The 21,682-nt window shown below is 38.6% G+C and overlaps 2 protein-coding genes across 2 annotated transcripts; both read right to left on the bottom strand.

Moving 5' to 3' along the window:
* Positions 1 to 204: 204 nt before the first annotated feature.
* LOC141286487 (macrophage-expressed gene 1 protein-like) lies at positions 205 to 2,428 on the bottom strand. The gene is made up of 2 exons (XM_073818520.1): positions 1,979 to 2,428; positions 205 to 1,608 (listed from the first exon to the last, which is right to left on the bottom strand). Exons 1-2 carry the CDS (start codon positions 2,426 to 2,428, stop codon positions 205 to 207), a joined length of 1,854 nt encoding a protein of 617 aa, XP_073674621.1.
* Positions 2,429 to 14,426: 11,998 nt separating this feature from the next.
* Positions 14,427 to 20,255, bottom strand: prf1.5 (perforin 1.5). Its single transcript, XM_073819406.1, has 3 exons — positions 20,025 to 20,255; positions 19,267 to 19,804; positions 14,427 to 17,160 (listed from the first exon to the last, which is right to left on the bottom strand). Exons 1-3 carry the CDS (start codon positions 20,038 to 20,040, stop codon positions 16,137 to 16,139), a joined length of 1,578 nt encoding a protein of 525 aa, XP_073675507.1. The 5' UTR covers positions 20,041 to 20,255; the 3' UTR covers positions 14,427 to 16,136.
* Between the last annotated feature and the right edge of the window lie 1,427 nt (positions 20,256 to 21,682).

The following is a 21,682-nucleotide window of genomic DNA, read 5'->3' as shown; positions in this document are numbered from 1 at the left end:
AATTATTATAATTAGCATTTTCATTTTTTGTTCTTTTTGATTCTATAAGCCACTGTAAAGTTTGTTCACACTTTGAACATCAAGGTAAGAAAACTTTTATTTTCATTAAACAAACTGATCCTGATACCATAAAAGAATTTCAGACCACAGGTTACACCCCCAGACATTTAATTAATTTCAACAGGACCATTTCCATGGTGTTGTTTATCCAAATGGCACCCAAGAAACATTACCTTCTGTCATTACAGCTATAGAGTTTGTGGCATTCATGCTGACCAGCGGTGGGCTTGTAAATGGTGGGAGATGGACCGGTTTTAACTGACCACCACTAAATACACCGGACTGGACACAGTACAATATCTCACAACCATCACTAATGGCAGCAAGATGTTGGCTGAACTGAGGTGGACAGCGATTTTGACCATTTGCGAGAGGGTTGCCAGATTGGCAGCTGAAGAAACCACCAAAAGGCACAGAAGATTTTGTTGCTGTGACATAATCATTGCTCAGACAAACCACCATGCCACTAGACAAAAATTTTTGGTCAAAGAAATTTGGAGGACAGCTGTAAGATTTGGTAAATGGATTTTGCAAAGATGGTCCATGTAGCCCCCCAAAGAGGTATCCAGAGCTCAAAGGGATTTTCTGAGTTGTGGAACACCAGTTGGTGTCCACTTTTGCACGACGGACATAGTAAACATCAGCACACGTTTCATCACAACAAGTAGACAACCATAAGAAACCACATGAACGACAGGTTTTTTGGCACTGATAACGAGTATAACCTTGTTCTATTGTCTCAGAGCGTAACAGGGTGGTGTTGTACTTCAAAGGGCAAGAATAATCACCAGTAGCTGGGTTTCTCTGTGCTGTCTCATCACAGATCGTACTTCCATCTGATGTGAGCAGAGTGCATTGTTGATAAATGCCACCAAAGCTGAGATTGGTGACTGGACCCTCACAAGATGCATCGTCTACATTTGCCTGAAAGTTGAAGTTTTTGGAATCTTGACTTACACAACCTGGAATGGTATTTACTTTGTAGTAGTGCTCTGTAGCCTGAGAAACCAACAAAGCTAATTTATGTACTACTGGTACTGGGAGGTCTGGGAATGTCGATGGATTAAGAAAATAGTGCAGTGGCAGCCCAGAGCGGTCAATAGCCACTAGATTATTGAGTGTACTCTCTTGCCACTTCTGCAGAGTGATGCCTGGGTAGAATAAAGCCCCTCCTTGGCTTTGAATCAAGGAATATGTGATGTTACCCTGATAACCCTGAAACATTGTTTGGGAAGCATTGCTGCTAAAATCAAATTTAAGTTTTCCAAAGAGGGAAAAGCCTGCTGATGCAGAAAGAGAAGACAATTGTAACTGATGCTTTGTGACATAAGATGATTTTAAATACTCCTCTTGCACCAAAGTGGCACCAGCATCAACACTTGTGATGACATGAGTACCGTAATCAAGAATGAGTTTCTCTGACAGATATGTTGCTAGACGTGTTTGATTGTCCTTAATAGCATCTGCGATTTCCTCTGCCTGTTGAGCAAAGCGGATGTCAAAAGGGAAGTCAGGATACGCCTTTACTGTGTACATATGGTTACGGACCTAGACAAAAACAAAAGAAAAAAACTTGTTAAAATTGTTTATTTCAAAAGATATATTTTTAAGTAAGGCAAATATACACACCTTTACACATTAAATACTGAAATTAAATATTAAATCCATAACAATAAGAGTGAAAAAAACATAACATTATGTAATGTTTAATATCATTGTTATTATCGTAGAAAAATATGTACAAATAAGAGAGTCACCAAATATTTTAATAATGACTTTCTGTAAATAAAGCTATTTACCCCTGAATCACTCATGTCAAACTTAACTCAATGCAAAACATTCCGCAGTTGGAACGTTAAGGGGTTAAAATTCCAGATTGCATTTTCATGTACATTATTAGACTGTTGTTTCGACTTACTTGAACTCGTGCTGTTACAGAACTCTCCTTCACTTGGTGAGTTTTAACACGTTGGTTTTCTTTGGAGAATTTTCCATTGAGCAGCTGAGTAAAAGAAGCTTCTGCATTGATGGAGCTTGAAGTGCAGCTTGTCTGGTCCAGCCATGACATGATGATCTCAGAGTTTGTTTCCACTCCACTCTCTTTGTGTGGAATGACAAAGACTTCATCTGGAATGAGATAGATACCATCTTCTGTGGTCTGACACTGGGAAAAGGTCAGATTCATCACCCGGCCCATGTCCATGTTGCGCAGGTTATCCCAACCTCCACCTGGTAGAACCTCCAATGCTGGTAAATTAGTTTTTTTAAGACACTCATTAAGTCCATTACTGGGATGAATGAGTGGATAAAGGTTGCACACACTGATACAGCAGCAGAGCACCAGTAGAAACAAGGCTCTCAACTCCATGATCAACATCTTGTGTGCTGTGTAAAAACACATTTCACTCTCAGAATTGCATCTCTTATTTATAGTAAATTTTTAGTACAGGGTGTGGTCTTCATTGAACCAGTTTAGGCAGTTTTGTTTATTAGTGACTGACGGATGTTCTCATTTAACGAGTTGAGCTTTTAACTCAAAATGTGAAAAACATCATGGACACTGACGTTACAAAGATTTGTATATTAGCTTTCCAACTTGAGGTTAATATTGTAAGCGATAAAATCTGCATTTTGATTCACTCCGGGACATACAGTACCAGTTATAAAGATATAATGTCATATTGGAACTGGGTTTCTATCATTTATAATAATGTTGACTCACTTTTTTTTTTAACAAAAATCTGTTGTTACTACCTCATTATAAGGGATCACACCATTAGTCGCAATTTTTTGGAGCAAAGTGGTCTAGCCGTAGAATGTCCAGAGTATTCTTATGTTTTGTATTTACCAGTATGTGCAAAACTTTTGTAGCAAATTGTTTTTCCAATTAAAAGAATCCACATAACTAACACATGGCATGACTAATTGTGGTACACAAAAAATATACTGTAAAATGTTTGGAATCTGGACCCACACACCTTGGAATGGTATGTCATTGATAACACATTGTACCCTCAAGAACCTTTAGAAGTTTTTCTTTTTCTTTTGATATTGTCATAACCACCTTCCTCCTGGAGGTCAGCAGTGCTGGGTAAAATAAAAATAAAAAATAAAATCCACTTAAATTACTAATTGCTTCTTTAAAATTACAATTTGATTACATTAATGATTACATTTCTTCAAGTTATCAAACCTAAAAAATAAATTACAAAGTGAAAATATTGACTGAAAAATTATTTAAGTATCAAAACAGCAATATGAATGAACTTCAAATTTTCTGTACATCATTTGAAACTGTAAAATGTCTACTTTATTTGTTTACACGTACAATATCAACAAAACGTGCTTTTGTAAAATAAAGAAAACAAACAGGATGTGATTTCTTCCGTCTTGATCTCCTAGAACTTCTTTCTGAATCGTGCCACAAAAAAATGTTCTCATAAAGTAATCTGTATGAAACCAACGCGAGGTGCAGTCTATCCCATCTGAGCTCATTATCTGTAAAGTGGTCACATACAATTGTACGTGACACATGAACTTGTATGCGTCTACTAGTTGGACTTCGGAAATCGGGTACAACATTTTAAACGATTGCATCTAAAAATCGTACGACTCGATTTAAAAATAAAATTTACTTCTTATTTTTACTTAACACTTCCTTTGTAACTTAAGTAGAATAATTCTATTGACATCAGTAGTAATCAAATTACATAAACTTAAAATGTAATGCATTACATTACTGCATTATCAGGAAAAGTAATTGCAATACCATGTACAGTGTGTTAGTGTGTAACACGTTATACCCAACTCTGAGGTCAGTCTTAATGGAACGCCTGTCTGAAACAGGCAAGAGTCCTTCCAAAGGACCAAAGCATTGATGCAGCGGAGGTTCACCTTGAGGCTCTAAGTTCGAGTACCATCACATTGGGCCAGAACCAACCACCCCCTTGAACGTGAATGATGTCTTTCAGATCCAACAAATGAAAAACAGGCCCCAGCCTGGGTGGGGGTAGGTTTGTAGTGAACTTTTTTTTCTTTATTTTCATAATAAATAATATTTCTAATCCATTGCCAATCGACTTAGACTTTTTTACATTATGGAATATATTTTCTGCCTCATTCTATGATAAGAAGCAACATCACATCACAAAAGAAAGCATTTGACTGATGTTGTGGAGAATTCACATGCTCCTTGGATGTTTAAGTGCTTAAGTCAAAATGTGAAAAAACATCATGGACACTAACGTTCCAAAGATGTGTTGGATTTGTATTTTTAAAGCTTTCCAAATTGAGTTCACATGAATTTTCTTAGTCTGAAAATAATTGTCCGATTATTCTGACACCACATTAATACAGTTTAAAGGTGCCATAGAATGCATTGATACAATATTTTAAATTGTTCTCTGATATCTATAGAAGGTATATGGCATAAGAAAGTGAAAAAAATTCTCTAGAAACAGTTTTACAAGTCCATTTAACCCTAGGATTTGTCCCTAGAATGAAAGTGTCTGTTATTACCTTATTTGGAAGGTTCCTGAATAATAATAAGGAGCTCTGCTCTGATTGGCTGTCTCACAGAGTGGCTGGGCTCTCACATAGCATGAAGGAAACACATGGAGGAAAATATGTATTTAATTACAGAGCTCCAGCTATTAATATGCGGGGCATTGAAACTGCCATTTTGAATACACAATAATGTTATATAGTTTCACTTTAGATATTTGCATCGCACATGCTCTGTGTAACGTTATACAACAGCCGCAGTACTTACCACATTTGACAAGTTCAGATGCTGTCAGCGGTGATCAGGATCTGCAAATCATTCGCCATCGTCTGTGCAGTCATCTCTCCTTACTCTGTTTATGTGGTAAGGGAAATCTTATGTTCTGCAATGTAACAGGCTAGCGCTAACAAGAAGCTAACCGTCAGATGCTCGCCTTAATTTATTAGAATTTGTTTTCCTTGCCTTTCTGAGTAAGTTACAGACACCAACCCAACCCTGCACTTAACATCTCCTGCACAACCTGGAACAAAACATTTATTCTGTGATCTGCCATTTTCACTGTTGTCCTCAATTTGTTTTTTTCACAATAGCCTTCCCACAGAACATCTGATGATTGGGCTATGGAAATGTTTGGGGCGTAACTATTAATGATCGCAACTATTACGCCATAGTCGCTGTTATGTTGGAATTGGCCTATTTTTCAGTGATCTTTTGCAAACACCAGATTTATATAAGAAGGAGGAAACTACGGTGTTTGAGACTCATGCTGCCCTCCAAAGGCAAAGCGCAGTAACTACATATTCGGTCAAAATTGAGTTAAGGCTTAAAGGAGAAGTCCGGTGTGATATTGACCTAAAGTGTATTAAATCATGATACCGAGTGTGAACGTACCTTGCATATCTCATCTCGTCTTGTCCACTGCAGTCCGAAATCTGGGGTCAGTTAGCCGATGCTCACAACAGGTTGTCAATGATGGTGAATAGGGCATCGGAATAGCCATGTAAATAAATCACTGTTTTACGCCATTTACGAGGCACAAAGTAGCTCCACACTTCATTGGTAGACTTCCAAGGGCCCTGAAATTTAAAACGAGACATTGAGAAATCAGAAAAAGCACCGGTAGTTTATTTACAAGAAGATTTATACAGACAGTACCTGCAAGAAAAAATCCGGTCGCCGCCATCTTGAATTTAGGCACGATAAGTCGAGTGACGAGCAGGAAAGAACTTATCAGGTTATCAACTTATCAGGTTGTAGTTTCCTTCGTGCTCGACACTCGACTTATCGTGACTAAATTCAAGGCTATTCCAATGCCCTATTCACCATCATTGACAACCTGTTGTTAGCATCGGCTAACTGACCCCAGATTTCGGACTGCAGTGTATTCACCAGTACATGTAAAATTTTTGGCACGACTAATTGTGGTACACAAAAAGCATGACTGTAAAATGTTTGGAATTTTGACCCACACTCCTTGGAATGGTATGTCAGTAATGACACATTTTTGTTTTTCCTTTTGCTTTTGTTTTTCCTTTCCATCTAAAAAAAATGTCTGAGATTATATTAAGAGTGCAAATGAGTCATTCTCTTCTTTGCAAATAGAGACCTGTATGTTCTAACCCTATAGACTACCAAAAATACAGAGGTGGGCAAAATATTGTGAAACTTTTTAAGAACTTTAACTGTGATTTTAAACTTTAATACTCTGAATCTTTTATTTACTACTTTACTTAGTGCCTCATCTTCTTGTCTACTTTCTCTTTCAGTTCTTGCATATCTGACTAGAATTACCTGCACACTCATTTTTTTTTTTAAATATATGTTCATTCTCAAAGTGAAAGATAATTTACAGTATTTCAATGAATGTGAGTAAAAATAGAAAAGGTTCAAGGTGGCTTACTTCAACCAACACAAAGTGCATTTTAATCCATGTTAACTGCAGTAAATGAAAAATGATAGTAAATTAATTTTATATAACATCAGTGGGTGTGTCTTTTTGATTAGACAAACATTTTGATTGTGGGTTTAGTCACAGGACTGTAATGGAACACATATTGAAAATGAAACCATAATACATAAATCAGTTTACAATAAATACAATCTTTTATCTCTATCTAGTTCTCTTACGAGAGGTCTCTCGTACTGCGTAAGATATCTTACGCTAGGGAAAAATCCTTTTCCGCGAGATATTGAAGGCAAAAATTATCCTTAATTTTGTAATAATGGAAAACGCGTTGTAGCAGCATACAGACATAGGCGAAACATCTCGCGCACCTATTGGCTGTTCTGCGGCAACTGCAGCAGCCTATCGAGCAAGGCCATAACGGGCATGGTCTAGGCCTATAAATACCGCTCGCAGGCAGCTATTATCTGATTTTTCATCCCTCAAGCGAAGCACACGCATCGCTGGAGCTGGAGAAAAAGCCGCGCCGTTGATCGAGAGCACCTGACGCTCTCAGAAATGGCTGATTCCGTCGCCCGTTTGCCTGCACACAAAAGTCGTTCTCATGGCTACCCAGATAAATCCCCAAGAGAGTGTATTTTCTGATGTCCCGGCCACGGCCGATGGTGTCTCGTGTGTAGTAAGCGTGCCCACTACCCAGTGCCCATTCCTACACACAAACACAGCCTGTCACACAGGTCCCGCGCACATAAAATCGATTGTGCTTCACACATGGTAAATGTTCCTGCTTCCCAGTGCCCACAAACACCACATTATGCACGTCCCATGGTTTCTGTAAAAACTAAACCAACGTGCATTCGCTCCATGCAGGCAAACGTTGTTTGGAGTGTAATAAATGTGCCCGCTGCCCCACAGCCACATCCACACACAGACATAACAGTTCCTGCTATCAGCGTGCCCTATGCCTCAAATGTCACACCGAAGCCCCTCCGTTGCTGAACGAATGAAGCCCGCTTCGTATTCAACCCCTAGCTATTCATGCAGACGCATGGGAAAAGCTTCCCGGGGTTTCAAAGTGGGTGCTGGACATTATAAGAAGAGGCTATTTGCTACAGTTTCACCAACGCCCTTGCCGCTATACGACGCACGTCGAGACCACAATACAAGCAGAAGTAGCACACCTACTTGTGACGTAACTATTGAACAAAGGAGCCATAGAGCCTCTCTCTCAAGTTCAGAGCGAAGGAGGGCTATACAACAGATACTTCCTGGTTCCCGAAAAAAGACGGGGGGTCTCAGACCCATACTAGATCTAAGGCAACTGAACAGAGTGCTTGTGAAGCAACAGTTTAGGATGCTCACGACCAGAAAAATCCTCGCGCAAGTTCGCCAAGGAGATTGGTTCGTGTCAGTGGATCTGAAAGACGAGTATTTTCAAATACAGATAGCGTCACGTCACAGGCGGTTTTTGAGATTCGCCTTCGAGGGCCAGGCATACCAGTACACAGTCCTGCCGTTCGGTTTATCCCTGGCACCCCGTACATTTACGAGGTGCATGGATGCAGCGCTCGCTCCCCTCAGGATGATGGGCGTGCGAATACTGAACTATTTGGACTATTGGCTGATTCTAGCGCAATCTCGCTCATGGACAGTGACCATTTTACTCGATCACCTCGAGAATTCGGGTCTCAGGGTCAATTGGACGAAGAGCTCTCTGTCCCCCAGTCAGAAGATTTCTTTCCTGGGCACAGAATTGGACTCGCTGTCCATAATAGCACGACTATCACCACAGCGCGCGGTAGACATTCAGCGTACAGCGGGTTTTTTCCGCTGCGGCGCATCTGTCCCGCTCAAGAAATTTCAGAAAATGTTGGGTCTCATGGCCTCAGCATCATCAGTCCTCCGGCTGGGTCTGCTCCGCATGCGCCCACTGCAGTTCTGGCCGAAAGCGCGTGTACCGCGCCAAGCGTGGGCGTCCGGTCGACTTCGCCTCAAGGTCAATCAGAAGTGCGTCACAGCCCTGAAACTGTGGAAAGCAGTCAACTGGTACCAATCAGGTGTAAGCCTGGGGACTTCCTCGAGGATAAGAGTGGTGTCCACGGACGCATCCACCTCGGGATGGGAGTTGTGGTCCCTTCATGCCTGGGCCACCAACGGATATACGATGAACTCCCTAAGGGAGTACTAAACACGATCACGCAGGCTAGAGCTCCGTATACGAGACGGCTCTACTCCTCAAAATGGTCTGTGTTTTCGGACTGGTGCACAACCCGTGGCGTGTCACCCACAGACTGTGGTGTGACGGAGGTGCTTTCCTTCCTACAAGAGCTGCTAGACAAGGGCAGAACCCCGTCCACGCTCAAAGTCTATGTGGTGGTCATAGCAGCGTTCTCAAGGACAACGCTAGGTCAGTCAATAGGAAGGAACGATTTAGTCATCCGCTTCCTTAGGGGGGCTAAGAGACTGAATCCTCCCAGACCTCCCTCAGTCCCCGTGTGGGACCTTTTTACGGTGCTGGAAGCCATGAAAGGTGGACCATTCGAGCCTTTACAGACGATTGATCTGAAACCTGCGAGCGGTATTTATAGGCCTAGACCACGCCCGTTATGGCGGGACGTGTCGCAGTGGGCGCGAAACACCCACGCTAGGCCTCGCTCGATAGGCTGCTGCAGTTGCCGCAAAACAGCTAATAGGCGCGTGAGCTGTCTCGCCTATGTCTGTATGCTGCAGCAGCGCGTTTTACATTATTACAAAATTATGGATAATTTTTGGCTTCAATATCTCGCGGAAAAGGATTTTCCCCTAGCGTAAGATATCTTACGCAGTACTCATTCCCTCTCTAGAGAGAACCGAGGTTACGTAAGTAACCGAGTACGTTTTTTATCTTAACTTTAAAGGCTATTACAGATTCCTAGACAAACATTTTCTAGTTGTTTTTTTATTGTCAGAGATGTCCAAACATTTTTCATCTCATCTTCAAAGGATGTGTCTTGTTATTTGGGCCTAAAAGAACGTTTTCAGGCAGGTTTTACTCTCATTTGTAATTCAGGATACATGCTATTTAATTCAATTCAAATTTGTTCAGAAATGAATTTAAAATGTTTTCTTTCTCAAATCCGAAGGGTGTCTTGTTACTGGTTTCTACAACATTTGGATTGTGGTTTCAGTCACTGAACTATAATAAAACACATACTACTGAAAATGAAACCAGTACATGAATTAGTTTCAAATAAATACAATCTTTTATCTGTAAAATGTTTGGAATCTGGACCCACACTCCTTGGAATGGTATGTCATTAATGACACATTTTTTATTTTTCCTTTTGCTTTTGTTTTTCCTTTTGATATCTAAAAAATGTCTGAGATTATATTAAGAGTGCAAATGAGTCGTCTCTTCTTTGCAAATAGAGACCTGTATGTTCTAACCCTAGACTACCAAAAATACAGAGGTGGGCACAATATTGTGAAACTTTTTAAGAACTTTAACTGTGATTTTAAACTTTAATACTCTGAATCTTTTATTTATTACTTTACTTAGTGCCTCATCTTCTTGTCTACTCTCTCTTTCAGTGCATATCTGACTAGAATTACCTGCACACTCATTTTTTTAAATATATGTTAATTCTTAAAGTGAATGACAATTTACAGTATTTCAATGAATTTGAGTAAAAATAGAAAAGGTTCAAGGTGGCTTATTTTAACCGACACAAAGTGAACCAGCAATATTTATCCATCTTACAAGAAAAACAAATATTTCTTTAAACAAATCTATTCTTTGCATTTTAATCCATGTTAACTGCAGTAAATGAAAAATGATAGTAAATTAATTTTATATAACATCAGTGGCTGTGTCTTTTTGATTAGACAAACATTTTGATTGTGGTTTTAGTCACAGGACTGTAATGGAACACATATTGAAAATGAAACCATAATATATAAATCAGTTTAAAATAAATAAAATCTTTTATCTCTATCTAGTTTTTTATATTAACTTTAAAGGCTATTACAGATTCCTAGACAAACATTTTCTACACTCTCAAAAAGGATGTGTTAATTTTTAACACATTGTTTGTGTTATGTCTATTTTAGCACATTTTGTGTTACTTTGTGTTAAATGTGTGTTAAAAACGAAAAAGAAAAAAGAAAATATCCAACACAGTGTATCCAACACAATATGTGTTAAATATCAGCCAATCACATTGCTGCTTCCCTCACTTCATGAGCCGTTGTTCTACTGAGACAAGCAAATTTCCTCGTGCTTGAAGTTTTCATCGTCAGGACATAACTTCGATGTGTGAAGGTAAGAAATGTTTGTATTTGCCATTATACGTTTTTAAAATGTCTTTTGTGATCGTTTGGAGACGGTCGAGGGGCATTTGGCACATATAACGTTACGTGTTAGCCGGAAAACTGCCTCACGAATGGCCATGCGAGCTGCGCCCGCGACTGCTGCACATCTCGACGGTGGGAGCTTATTATAACAAGCTGTATAGTTTCTTTTGTTAGATTAATTGTGAACAGAATCGCTTTTAATTAATCATTGTCACGTTGTAGTGCTTCACATGAGGAAATGCATTCGTTCGTCGCGTCTTTCTCTTTGAAAATGAACATTCGTGGTGCCATGTATTGTGCAAATTGCCCTAACGCTAACATAATCTCTGATGTTTAAGATTTTCTTGCCTTTTAGCTATCGCTATTTTACAATATTCGCTATGTGTAGCCTATAACAACAGTATCTTTATTTTACTCTTGCAGCTTTGAATGGAAGACACTCCTGAAGCGCTTGTGGCAGTTACTGACAGGAGACAAACGAGAGACTTCATCTCACGACCCTCACCATCACTTGTATGCAGATGAAAATATGTTAATAAAACGATTAATACTTAAGAGGTTGTCAAATACCACATTTTTTTTATTATTTAAAATACAAACTTTATAAATCATTAACAACTTTTCACTCAAGGAACTATTAAAATGTTAAAATGACTGTATTGTGATTGTTTACCTCTTTTTTTAACCTTTTTGAGTTTTTATGTAATTGTTAATAGCAGGTTTAATAAATTGTGTTTAAACTATACATTAGTTTGCAGTGTCTTTATTGCATACAACATTTGTTAAAAAATAACACATACTTGACACAAATTGTGTATTTATAACACAATAGTGTGTAGAATAAAACAACACATTTTCTGTGTTAGCTGGAATAACACTGGTTGAGTTAAAACTAACACAAAATGTGTTGTCCTTAACTAGACACAAAGGTGTGTTAAGAAACAACACAGGCTGTGTTGTTTTTAACACATCCTTTTTAAGAGTGTAGTTGTTTTTTATTGTCAGAGATGTCCAAAAAAATTTCATCTCATCTTCAAAGGATGTGTCTTGTTATTTGGGCCTAAAAGAACATTTTCAGGCAGGTTTTACTCTCATTTGTAATTCAGGATACATGCTATTTAGCAAAATTCAAATTTGTTCAGAAATGCATGAAATGTTTTCTTTCTCAAATCCGAAGGGTGTCTTGTTACTGGTTTGGTTTCTACAACATTTGGATTGTAGTTTCAGTCACAGAACTATAATAAAACACATACTACTGAAAATGAAACCAGTACATGAGTTAGTTTCAAATAAATACAATCTTTTATCTGTACTTCAAAGGATCTGTCTTGTTGCAGATTTCTCAAAGAACATTTTGTAGTAGTTTATGAAACCTTTCAAAGATTCTGCAGTATTACTGCCCTCTAGAGGAAGTTTAAAGGTGCCATACAATGCATTGAGAGAATATTTTTAATTGTTCTCTGATATCTACATAGAAGGTATATGGCATAGGAAAGGGCAAAAAATCTCCAGAAACTGTTTTACAGGTCCATTTACAACCCTAGGATTTGTCCCTAGAATGAAATGCTCTGTTATTGCCTTATTTGGAAGCTTCATGAATATTAATGAGCTCTGCTCTGATTGGCTGTTTCACAGAGCTGCTCATCTCTATAGCTGGCACATTGATAAAAATATATATTAAATTAGGAGCTCTAGCCGCTTTTAATATGTGGTTTGTAGAATCTGCCGTGTGTGCTCTGTGTAAAGTTATAATGCAGAGGGAGTGCTTACTTACCACACAAGTTCAGCTGCTTGACAGTGATACTTGGGATCTGTAAATTATTCAGCACATCATCAGCACAGTTATTTCTCCATCATTCACCATATATATATATAAAATAATTAAAGGTTTTTTAGGCCTATGGTAAAAGTATAGTAGTATCCGGTTTTGTTTTGTTTTTGTTTTTTTGGCATTTTGATTACAATTTTTTTAACCAAAATCTTACTACAAATATCATCAAGTGTAGCAAACCCTTTGTTAATTTGAGGTTACTATAGTTTAACTATAGTAACCATGGTTTTTGGTTTTTAATGAAAACATGGTTGATTTTTGTAAGAGCCATATTGTTGCTAGCCATAGCTCCCTCTAAACTTGTTATAAAACAATGTGAATATTTGTCTGCTAAGTTCCAACTCTTTACAACAGTTATGTAATTTTGTTAATTTTGCAGCAAACTGACTGGTATTGATAATATTTGCAAGCAGTTTAATGCTTAACTAAGTAAACAAAGACAAAACTACAATAGTCTATTTACAAATGTATCTGACCTGTAAATGTCCTGAACAGGACAGTTTTGCCTCTCTGCTCCACCTGGGCGCTCTATTCTCGAGTCTTGCATCCTTTTGGCGGACACGTTGATGGGCAGAGCGAGCGTGCGCGAGGCGGTCAAGACGAACCGGATTACGATTTATTGAGAGTTTTATTATTGAATGGCAAATTTGGAAATAATCACTTTAGTACATTCGGCAGGCAACAGAAACAACAATATATATGAAAATAAAATGTAAATTAAAAAAAATGGCAGCGGGCCAAATTGGCTGCCAGGCCACCGGGAATTCTCCCGGTTCTCCCGATGGCCAGTCCGCCCCTGAAAGGAACCTTTCTTGCGTTTAAGCTCTGAAACATTAAGACGCAGGGGGTCACCTGGAGAAGCATCTTCTGCAATTTTTTGACTTGGCAGACTCTGCTTAAAAGACCCGCCCTCCTCACTGGACAGTTAAAAAGACTAATCAAACTAACGATTACATCAAGTATTACCCAATCAAAAGTAGGAAAGGAGGCATCTTCATAAAATGCATGTGGGATGATTTGCATGAGACGCTGCTTTAAAAAAATTATTAAAAAAAATACGGGACAAAACCCGTCCCGTATTGATTCAAAACGGGATGCGCAATTTCATGCTCAAATACGGGACGATTCCGTATTTTAAGGGACGGGTGGCAACCCTAATCAGCGCAGTCATCTCTCTGTTTATGTGGTAAGTGAAATCTTTTGTACTGCAATGTAACAGGCTAGCGCTAGCATTAAGCTAAGTGGCTTGCCTTGTTTTACTGATGTACTGACGTTACTGATAATTGGGGGATGCAAATGTTGGGGGCGTAACTATTAACGATTCCGGGGCTGTTGCGTAACAGTCGGTGTTATGTTGGAATTGACCTATTTTTCGGTGGTCTTTTGCAAACACTAGATTTATATAAGAAGGAGGAAACAATGGTGTTTGAGACTCATGGTATGTCATGTCCATGTACTGAACTGTTATTATTTAACTATGCCAAGGTAAACACAGTTTTCCATTCTATGGCACCTTTAAATGTAAACTTTTTAAAAATGTATTTAAAAGCAATACCATCATCTATTTTTACAAACGGTGTATCTTGTTTCTGAATCCTAAAAGATTATTTCCTTTTATTGACTCTACCTTCCCCATGTTGAAAAAAGTCCAGAGTTGATGTGTGATGTAAAAACTTGATGGTTCTTGACTAAACGAAAACAAGTATTTAAATATTCAGTGTTTAGTGTGAAATGCAAATTAAGAATATCGAACAAACTTGCAATAATTAATTTAATTAAAAAAAACACAAAATATCTTTTATGTATTCAATCCCAATTTATTAACCAATTTCTCTGCTGCTGACCTTCAGTGATCCAATCATAATAAGCAAAAATTATTTTATATAAACATTATGTTTATTTCATATTTTAATTTGCCCAATTTGCCAAAAATCTAGGAAAATCTGCATGTTTTTGTTGCATTTACATGACTTCAACCAGTGGATGTCCTCAGCACGCATGTTTCGAGCACATCTAAACAGTGAATCTAGCGTTAACTATCTGATCTCTAACACAGTCAATGTAGTGGAATAAAAACAACACGACTCTTTTCTACTGCACCTTCAAAAAAGGAAAGACAATGTTGTCCAAACTAGCATTGAATTCCTGAGGTAATTTTATGTTGTTCTGTTTTGTTATCGTTATAGTTGTGGTGTGAACTCTGCTATTCTCTTAAATTTAAAACGATTTTTAGAATGTTATCTTTATAGTTATAGTTATAGTTATCGTTCTTGGTGTGAATGGGCCTTAAAGGAACACTCCACTTTTTTAGTAGAGTAATATCACGCAGTGTCTGAAATTAGTTCCCAGCTAGGTTAGCATTTGCACATGTGCTGCGTGATATTACTGCACCTGCTTCGGCAATGTTACGCCGGAGTGGGAGTGTAGTTCCTAATCTTATTGCCCTAGAAAATTACAGCTTTACATTTTCCGCCGGTATTAGTACACGATATAACTACAGAAGAGTCAAGTTTTAAATAGGACAAATATCAAAACTCGTTGGTCATTTTTGAACCATAGACTGTAAAAAATATGGACATAGTTTCCGTGACGTCATCCGTAGGTTTCTGCAGAGAGATTTTGAAGCGTATAGTGGGCGTGATTTGGCCATCGCCATCTTCGAATCGCGTCATCGCGCGTCACTCCCGGATAATTGAAAATGTGCGAAAGTGGCGGGACGTGGGTGGAGCTGGGTGCTGAAACCACGCACACCTAGCTCGACAGTGGTGACAACAGTATTGTTACAAGCGCTATATAAATAAAGGTGACTTGACTTGACTTGACAACAGCGGCAATCCCCATCACTCAAGTGGCCATGCCCTTAATCATGCAGAATTTTACGGCTTAATATAACTTAAACAGATGAGTTATTAAAAAAGATTCACCCCCCTCACAGTTGACATGAAGGGCAAAATTAGCTATATAGACCAAAACCACTTTTTGTACCAGGTTGTAAACACATTTTTTTCTGCTGTAAAGTTGGGCATTTTAACATGGGGCGTGTATGGGACTGACTCCCTTTTGCAGCCAGTCTCTAGCGGCCAGTCGATGAATTGCAGTTTAAGCCACTTCCGTGTAGGTTTCAATAGAGAGAGCGGGAGGTTGCCCCTTGTTTTGAACGCAATGCTATTGGTCTAATAGGATTCAATGATCTATGCTAAGCTATGCTAAAATTGTTATCGCCAGAACAGGAAAAAGCTGAATGTATTTCAAAACTGTAAAACTCAATTTATTAACTCGGGGGGAGTTGGAGAATGAGCCTATTTCCAAAAAAAGTGGAGTGTTCCTTTAAGACTAAATAAAAAAGGGCTTCCAGCTTTTCTTCATTTTTCAACAAAAGACATATAAACATATAAAACATAATATTGAAAATGTGAGTGTTGCTAATAGTATACCTTATTTTCCATAAACAACATTTATGTTGTTTACAATGTATAGTTTCTTTTATAGCCTACAATTATAAGGTTCTATGTTTGTGGTGAATATCTGCTACACCTGGGTCCTGTCAGGTGAGCATCACAAGAAGCACTGTAGGTAAAATACAGGATGCCTCTCTTTAATTTACAGCTGTGTGAATGAGTTCCACGTTCAGGGCTGACCACACACCTCCCCACCATGTCATTATAAATTACATCACTGTCCCACACCTCAAATATGAGTTCATGGCCAAACTCCATTGACCCAAAATCATAGGTGATGTTCCATTCAGGATTATTATTGTCCATAACCACCTCAGTCTCCTCATACATGAGGTTGTACCAAACTTTCACGTAACCGTCAGTACGTGTGAAGAGATCTGCTTTCAGGCCTGCGGCTCTCTGTACCAACACTGCTAACCTGCCACGGCCAGCTCTCATAGGACAGCAGTTGTGGTCCAGATTTGGTGTTTGTAAGCATCCCTGATTCCCCTTGTCAGCTACAGAAAGCCTGTTCTCTTCTATATACTCTGTTGTTGCGCTCTTCAGATTGGCACTAACTTCAGGATCATCTACCAGATGATGAAGTGGGAAAATTGCATATGAGATAACATCAGGATTGTCATGCAAGCTCATCATCCAGTTTGAGTATGCTTCAGCTGGGCTTTGGTTTAAAACAAGGTCTGGAAAGTATTTTTCACCTCCCAACACCTCTATCTTGTGTGTCATGAAGCCCCGGTAGAATCCCATGCTCATGCTATCTTTAAGGATTTGAGAGCATTTGTTGGAAAGCGAGGCGTTAGCTGGAAGGAACCCCAGGGTCATCTTTAACTCAATGTTGAGGCAGTTCTTGATATCAGTCTCTGAGAAGCCCTTCAGGGTTGCAAGACAAGTTCGAAAAGCCGTGACCCGCCTCACTCGCCCTCCCAGGTGGACTTGACGTATGTAGTGAGTGCCATAAGTATCTATAGTCCTTCGGTACAGGGGTTTTGTTACCTCATTATATTGTGTCGGAAGTCGCTGAAGATGTTTTGAGAATTCAGAGCTGAGTTCTGGGTGATCTGTAACTCTGTAACTGTAAATGAACAACAAAAAGAAATAAATCTGTTAGCAGAATTTGAGTGTGGTTTTTAAATAAAACTGTAATTTGCCTGATGCTTTGTTTTTCAGTGGTGTTTTGAAACCGTTGTTTAATCAATGGTGGTGATAAGAAATTACTTATTAAAGCACGCTCTGGGTTTGTTTTTCAGATAAAACCATGAGTTGGCTGACTTTACAAGTGTTTTATGACTAAACTGTTTGGTCAGATGAGGATTGCATGCTAATCTAAGCATCTTTGAGATAATGTCTTCTCCTAATATGCAATCCTAAATCTCACAAGGAGAGGATTTAGCAGACAGGACAGTTCTAGTTTTTAGTTAAGCAAGGTCATCTAAAACATTACAAAAAGATTCACTGTATGTTGAGAGTGTCTCTTCAGGGCTCGGGAGGTTGAATGTGGATGGGAGAGGGGAGGCAGCAATAGCAAAAGAAAAATTGTCAGTGGTTACAGATTTCAAGTTATGGTAAGATATAGATATTTTTATTTTAGTTTTTGGTTTTACAAGAGGGAGGGAAAAACAAAAGACAATACGTTTGATATCAGAGATGCCCAAATCATGACCCTGAGCACTTACATTGTCAATACCAACAGTGCAAAGCAAATTAAGAGTATGAGGATGTAAATGCATGGGGAAAACAATATGCTGAGATACATCAAAATAATCCAAAACAGACATAAAGTCTTTTGCAGAATTACAATCAGAATCAGCATGTATGTTAAAGTCAGCTAGCATTATGATTTTGAGATGCTGGACACAGGCGAGAGTGAAAAGTTCAGTCAACTCAGAGAGGAAGCGTGCATTGTATTTAGGGGGTCTATAGACTTAAACTGATCTGTCTGCACAGTGCCACTGTAAGTCGACTACACCTAATGTCATCTGCTGGACAAAGCACATTCATTGTTGCGTGTATATGATTTTATTTCATCACCTGCAAACTCACAAAGAGCATTTTACCTCCTTGTTGGTCCACGTTTGCCCTCTGATATTTTGTTTTGGATACACTGCTTGTTCCCTTGAACAACGTGAAATCATGTGGCATAGCGTCACATCTTGTCATTACTTCTTGTTTTGGTTCGTTTAGAAATATTTGGTACATGTCCTGTTCATATTTCATTCGAACCACACCAGAGTTCATTTGGAAGCGGACCGAGACCCATCTTTTTAGCCGTCTCGGTCCGCTTGTTTGGTGCGCACCAGGGTTCGGATGGCAGGGTTCACACTTACTTAAATGAACCACACTAACTGAGCATACGCACCAGAGTTTGTTTTAATTGAACCAAACATGACAAGTGTGAACACACCCTTAATATCAAGCTGGTATTCTCAAGTCACTTCCTCAGGCACTATGAGAAAATTAGAAAATTACGTAAAAGAAACTGCAGTTGAGCAGTTTTTTTTTATCTTGTTGGGTTCAAAATGTATGAATTTCACCATATCAAATCAAACTGATCAAATTGATTGATTGATTGATTTTTTTGAAAAAAAAAAAAAAGTTACCATCAATTGCAATGGAATAACATATCAGTTGTAACTTGCCCTCTAGCGGATAAAAACGAAAATTGCATGGAATAACTTTGTTTTGTTTGTGCTTTGACTCTGCTCTTCTGTGCTAAGGAATGATTAGAAGTGTACACATGGATACACACAGTCTCATTAGAGCAGATGGACTCATAAATAACGTTTTTTTATGATTCCCTGGCCTAGAGGCTTGCCGTTTTGAATAATCCATAGTTAGTTATTGTTTGTGACAACAAACTCTCAGCTTCATGCTGCTTTTAAAGTGTATTTGGTTAAAGTATTTTGGTTTTTTACATAGTTTACAAATGTCCAGATAATTTTGGGGCTACTGTAACTCATACATGCAACATGGCTAAAGATTTCCCAAGAATGCCTGCAGTGTTTTGTTGCCAAAATGGATGATATAATTTTATATATCATTTGAAATGACTGATTTTGATATCTTACACATTAACGACAAGGTATTACGGGTAAGATTGTTGTTGTCCTGTGGATGACGTTATACCAAAAAGTCATTATAAATATAATGCAAAATGAGTCATAAACTCAAATGGACTTACCTGTAATATGTGCAGCTGATCTCATGGAGGGCAAATGTTGCCTTATCCATTGCATTCTGAGATTGAGCAAATCTAGCCATATCTGAACGGCTCCCTCCCAAAATTGCCTTTCCTATGTCATCCAGGCTAAGGTCTATTTCCCAGTTGTTATTAATGAGCGAGGTTGAACTCTTCATTAGGGAGTCAACAGAATGATGAAGAGCACTGGAAAGCTGTTTGCTACAGCGGCTGAAAGGACGCCAGTCCAGCACGGCTGAGGGAAGTTTCTGCATCTGCCCTCCCTGAAAGCGGTTCTTGCAGACCACACATGTGCCATTGTCCATGTGTGACTTGACATTAATCAAAAATGCACCTTTACGGCGCATCCTGACAACATCAAAGCCTTCACCCGCCAGGTTGTAACCAGGCACAAATGGGGCTTTCTCACAGTCTACCTGAGAACCTGTGTGGCAAGCAGAACCCTTGTGCCACTGTGTCAAGATCAGAGAAATGCAGAAAAACATGAGGAAAACACAGTGATTTGTCTTCATGATGATGTCTAAAAGGAAAATGCAGAGGGTTCAAATGTAGTTTTTTATTATTTCTAAGATGCAAAAACATTCATGAGGCAAAACACATGCAAAGTTAATAATAATGTAATAATAGCCTACTAATGTAAAAATTACATAAAGTCCAGAGTGCAGTATTTATGGCATTGAAATCTGTTAAAATATCTTATCTGTTCAAAATATCACCTCACCAAGTTCAGTTTTACTTACCTAGAGTAGCTTTCATGCAACAGTCTGTTCCAGATGTGTTACACCACGATATTGACCTACTTCAGAAAAATCCTTTTCTCTGTCCTCTTTCCAATATACAGTGTCTTCATGAAATGTTTTTGCTGTAGAGTCACTTTCTGGAATGCTAATGCTGAAAGGAGCACTGTGTGAAAGCACAGTCTGTGGCATTTGTGGAAGGGAGTGTCTTCCTTTCAGGCCTTTTCTTCTGTGCTGGACAGATTTTATCCGCTGACTGGTTTTGTTTTGATTTTTTTTTTTAGTGAATACCAGCTGTGCAGTGGGGGAGGGTTCTCATGAGACTTTGCATGAGAGAATTGAGGATGAAGTGCAAGGTCAAGATTAATCAAACAAGACATGTGGGTGACATACATTTTCTTTTCACTTGCAGTTGTGAGACAATGGATATCATGAAATGAAAGTCATGTTATACGCACATTGCATGGTAATTTGTGTTGATCAGAAGATTTTAGATATATGAAAACTCAGTAATCATGTAACTAGTAGTCACTTTTTAATTAAAAAATATTATTATTTATTATTAAAATGATGATTTTTTTATGGAGGAAAATGGCAAATTTAACATTACAACACAGCATTACGCCAGTAGGTGTCGTCAAGTGACTTTTTGTTTAGAATGAGTGAGTCAATTTGTTCATTGATGTTAATTTAGGAACGTATTGGAGTGTCAGGCAGAGAATCGAAGACGCTCAGTCGTCAAATGTCTGTGAAATGTAAGTTTATTTTACTCTAAATAGCCTAGAAGTGGAATAGTGACAGACAGTTGGTTTTGCACTGACTTGGTTTTACTGTGTGCTTAGCCCATATATTTTCCCACAATGATCATTTTTATTTTAAACCCTTCTTTGTGTGAGAGATCCTGTCTAGAACACATAACAATGGATGGAATTCACGTGACTCTGTAATAATAACCGCCTAATTATAATATATTGTAACAACTCACTGTAATTCTATAGATTATGGGTTGACTGGAGCTAAGCTAGGCTATTAAACTTTGATAAGCTAAGCTTCTAACCTTTGCTAGCTTCTATGCGTTGCAGCAGAAAGTGCGAGCACTCATGTCCCGTACACCGCACGACCCTTGAGTGTATCTGTGGGCAGTGATAAAGACAGGACATATCAGTAGGCGACAGTATAACATTTTCCTTCCTTTATTTTGAAAAAATAACTTTTATAGGCAGGGCAATGTTGGTAAGTCCCTCCCCTACACATCTCTCTCCATTATGGTAACAGCAACCTTTATTTATAACAGGGCAGTAAATGAACCAAACCCACCCAAACAAACTTGAACAAACACACATAACATTGCTAATACAAAAACCAAACCATCTCGCTTAAATAACACATAAATGAACTCCCATAAACAAATACCCATAATGCACTGGCTGCTACTGTTGACAGCTGGGTCATTACAATATGGTCAATAGAGGGTTTGCATGTACGTCACGATTTGCGGCCATATTGGCGTCGGGAATATAAACAACTGCATGGATTGCAAGGTACTACTGAATACGTTGTTCTGCTAATTTATGCTGTCTAAAACCACAGGAAAACATGTGGAAGCTGTTAAATCATATAGAAAAGGATTTAATAAGCAGGAAATGACGCAATATTTTGAC

Source organism: Garra rufa, chromosome 15 (genome assembly GCF_049309525.1).
Source record: "Garra rufa chromosome 15, GarRuf1.0, whole genome shotgun sequence".
Classification (NCBI taxonomy): domain Eukaryota; kingdom Metazoa; phylum Chordata; class Actinopteri; order Cypriniformes; family Cyprinidae; genus Garra; species Garra rufa.
The sequence above is the reverse complement of the archived record's forward strand: the minus strand, read 5'-3'. Positions and strand labels throughout refer to the sequence as shown.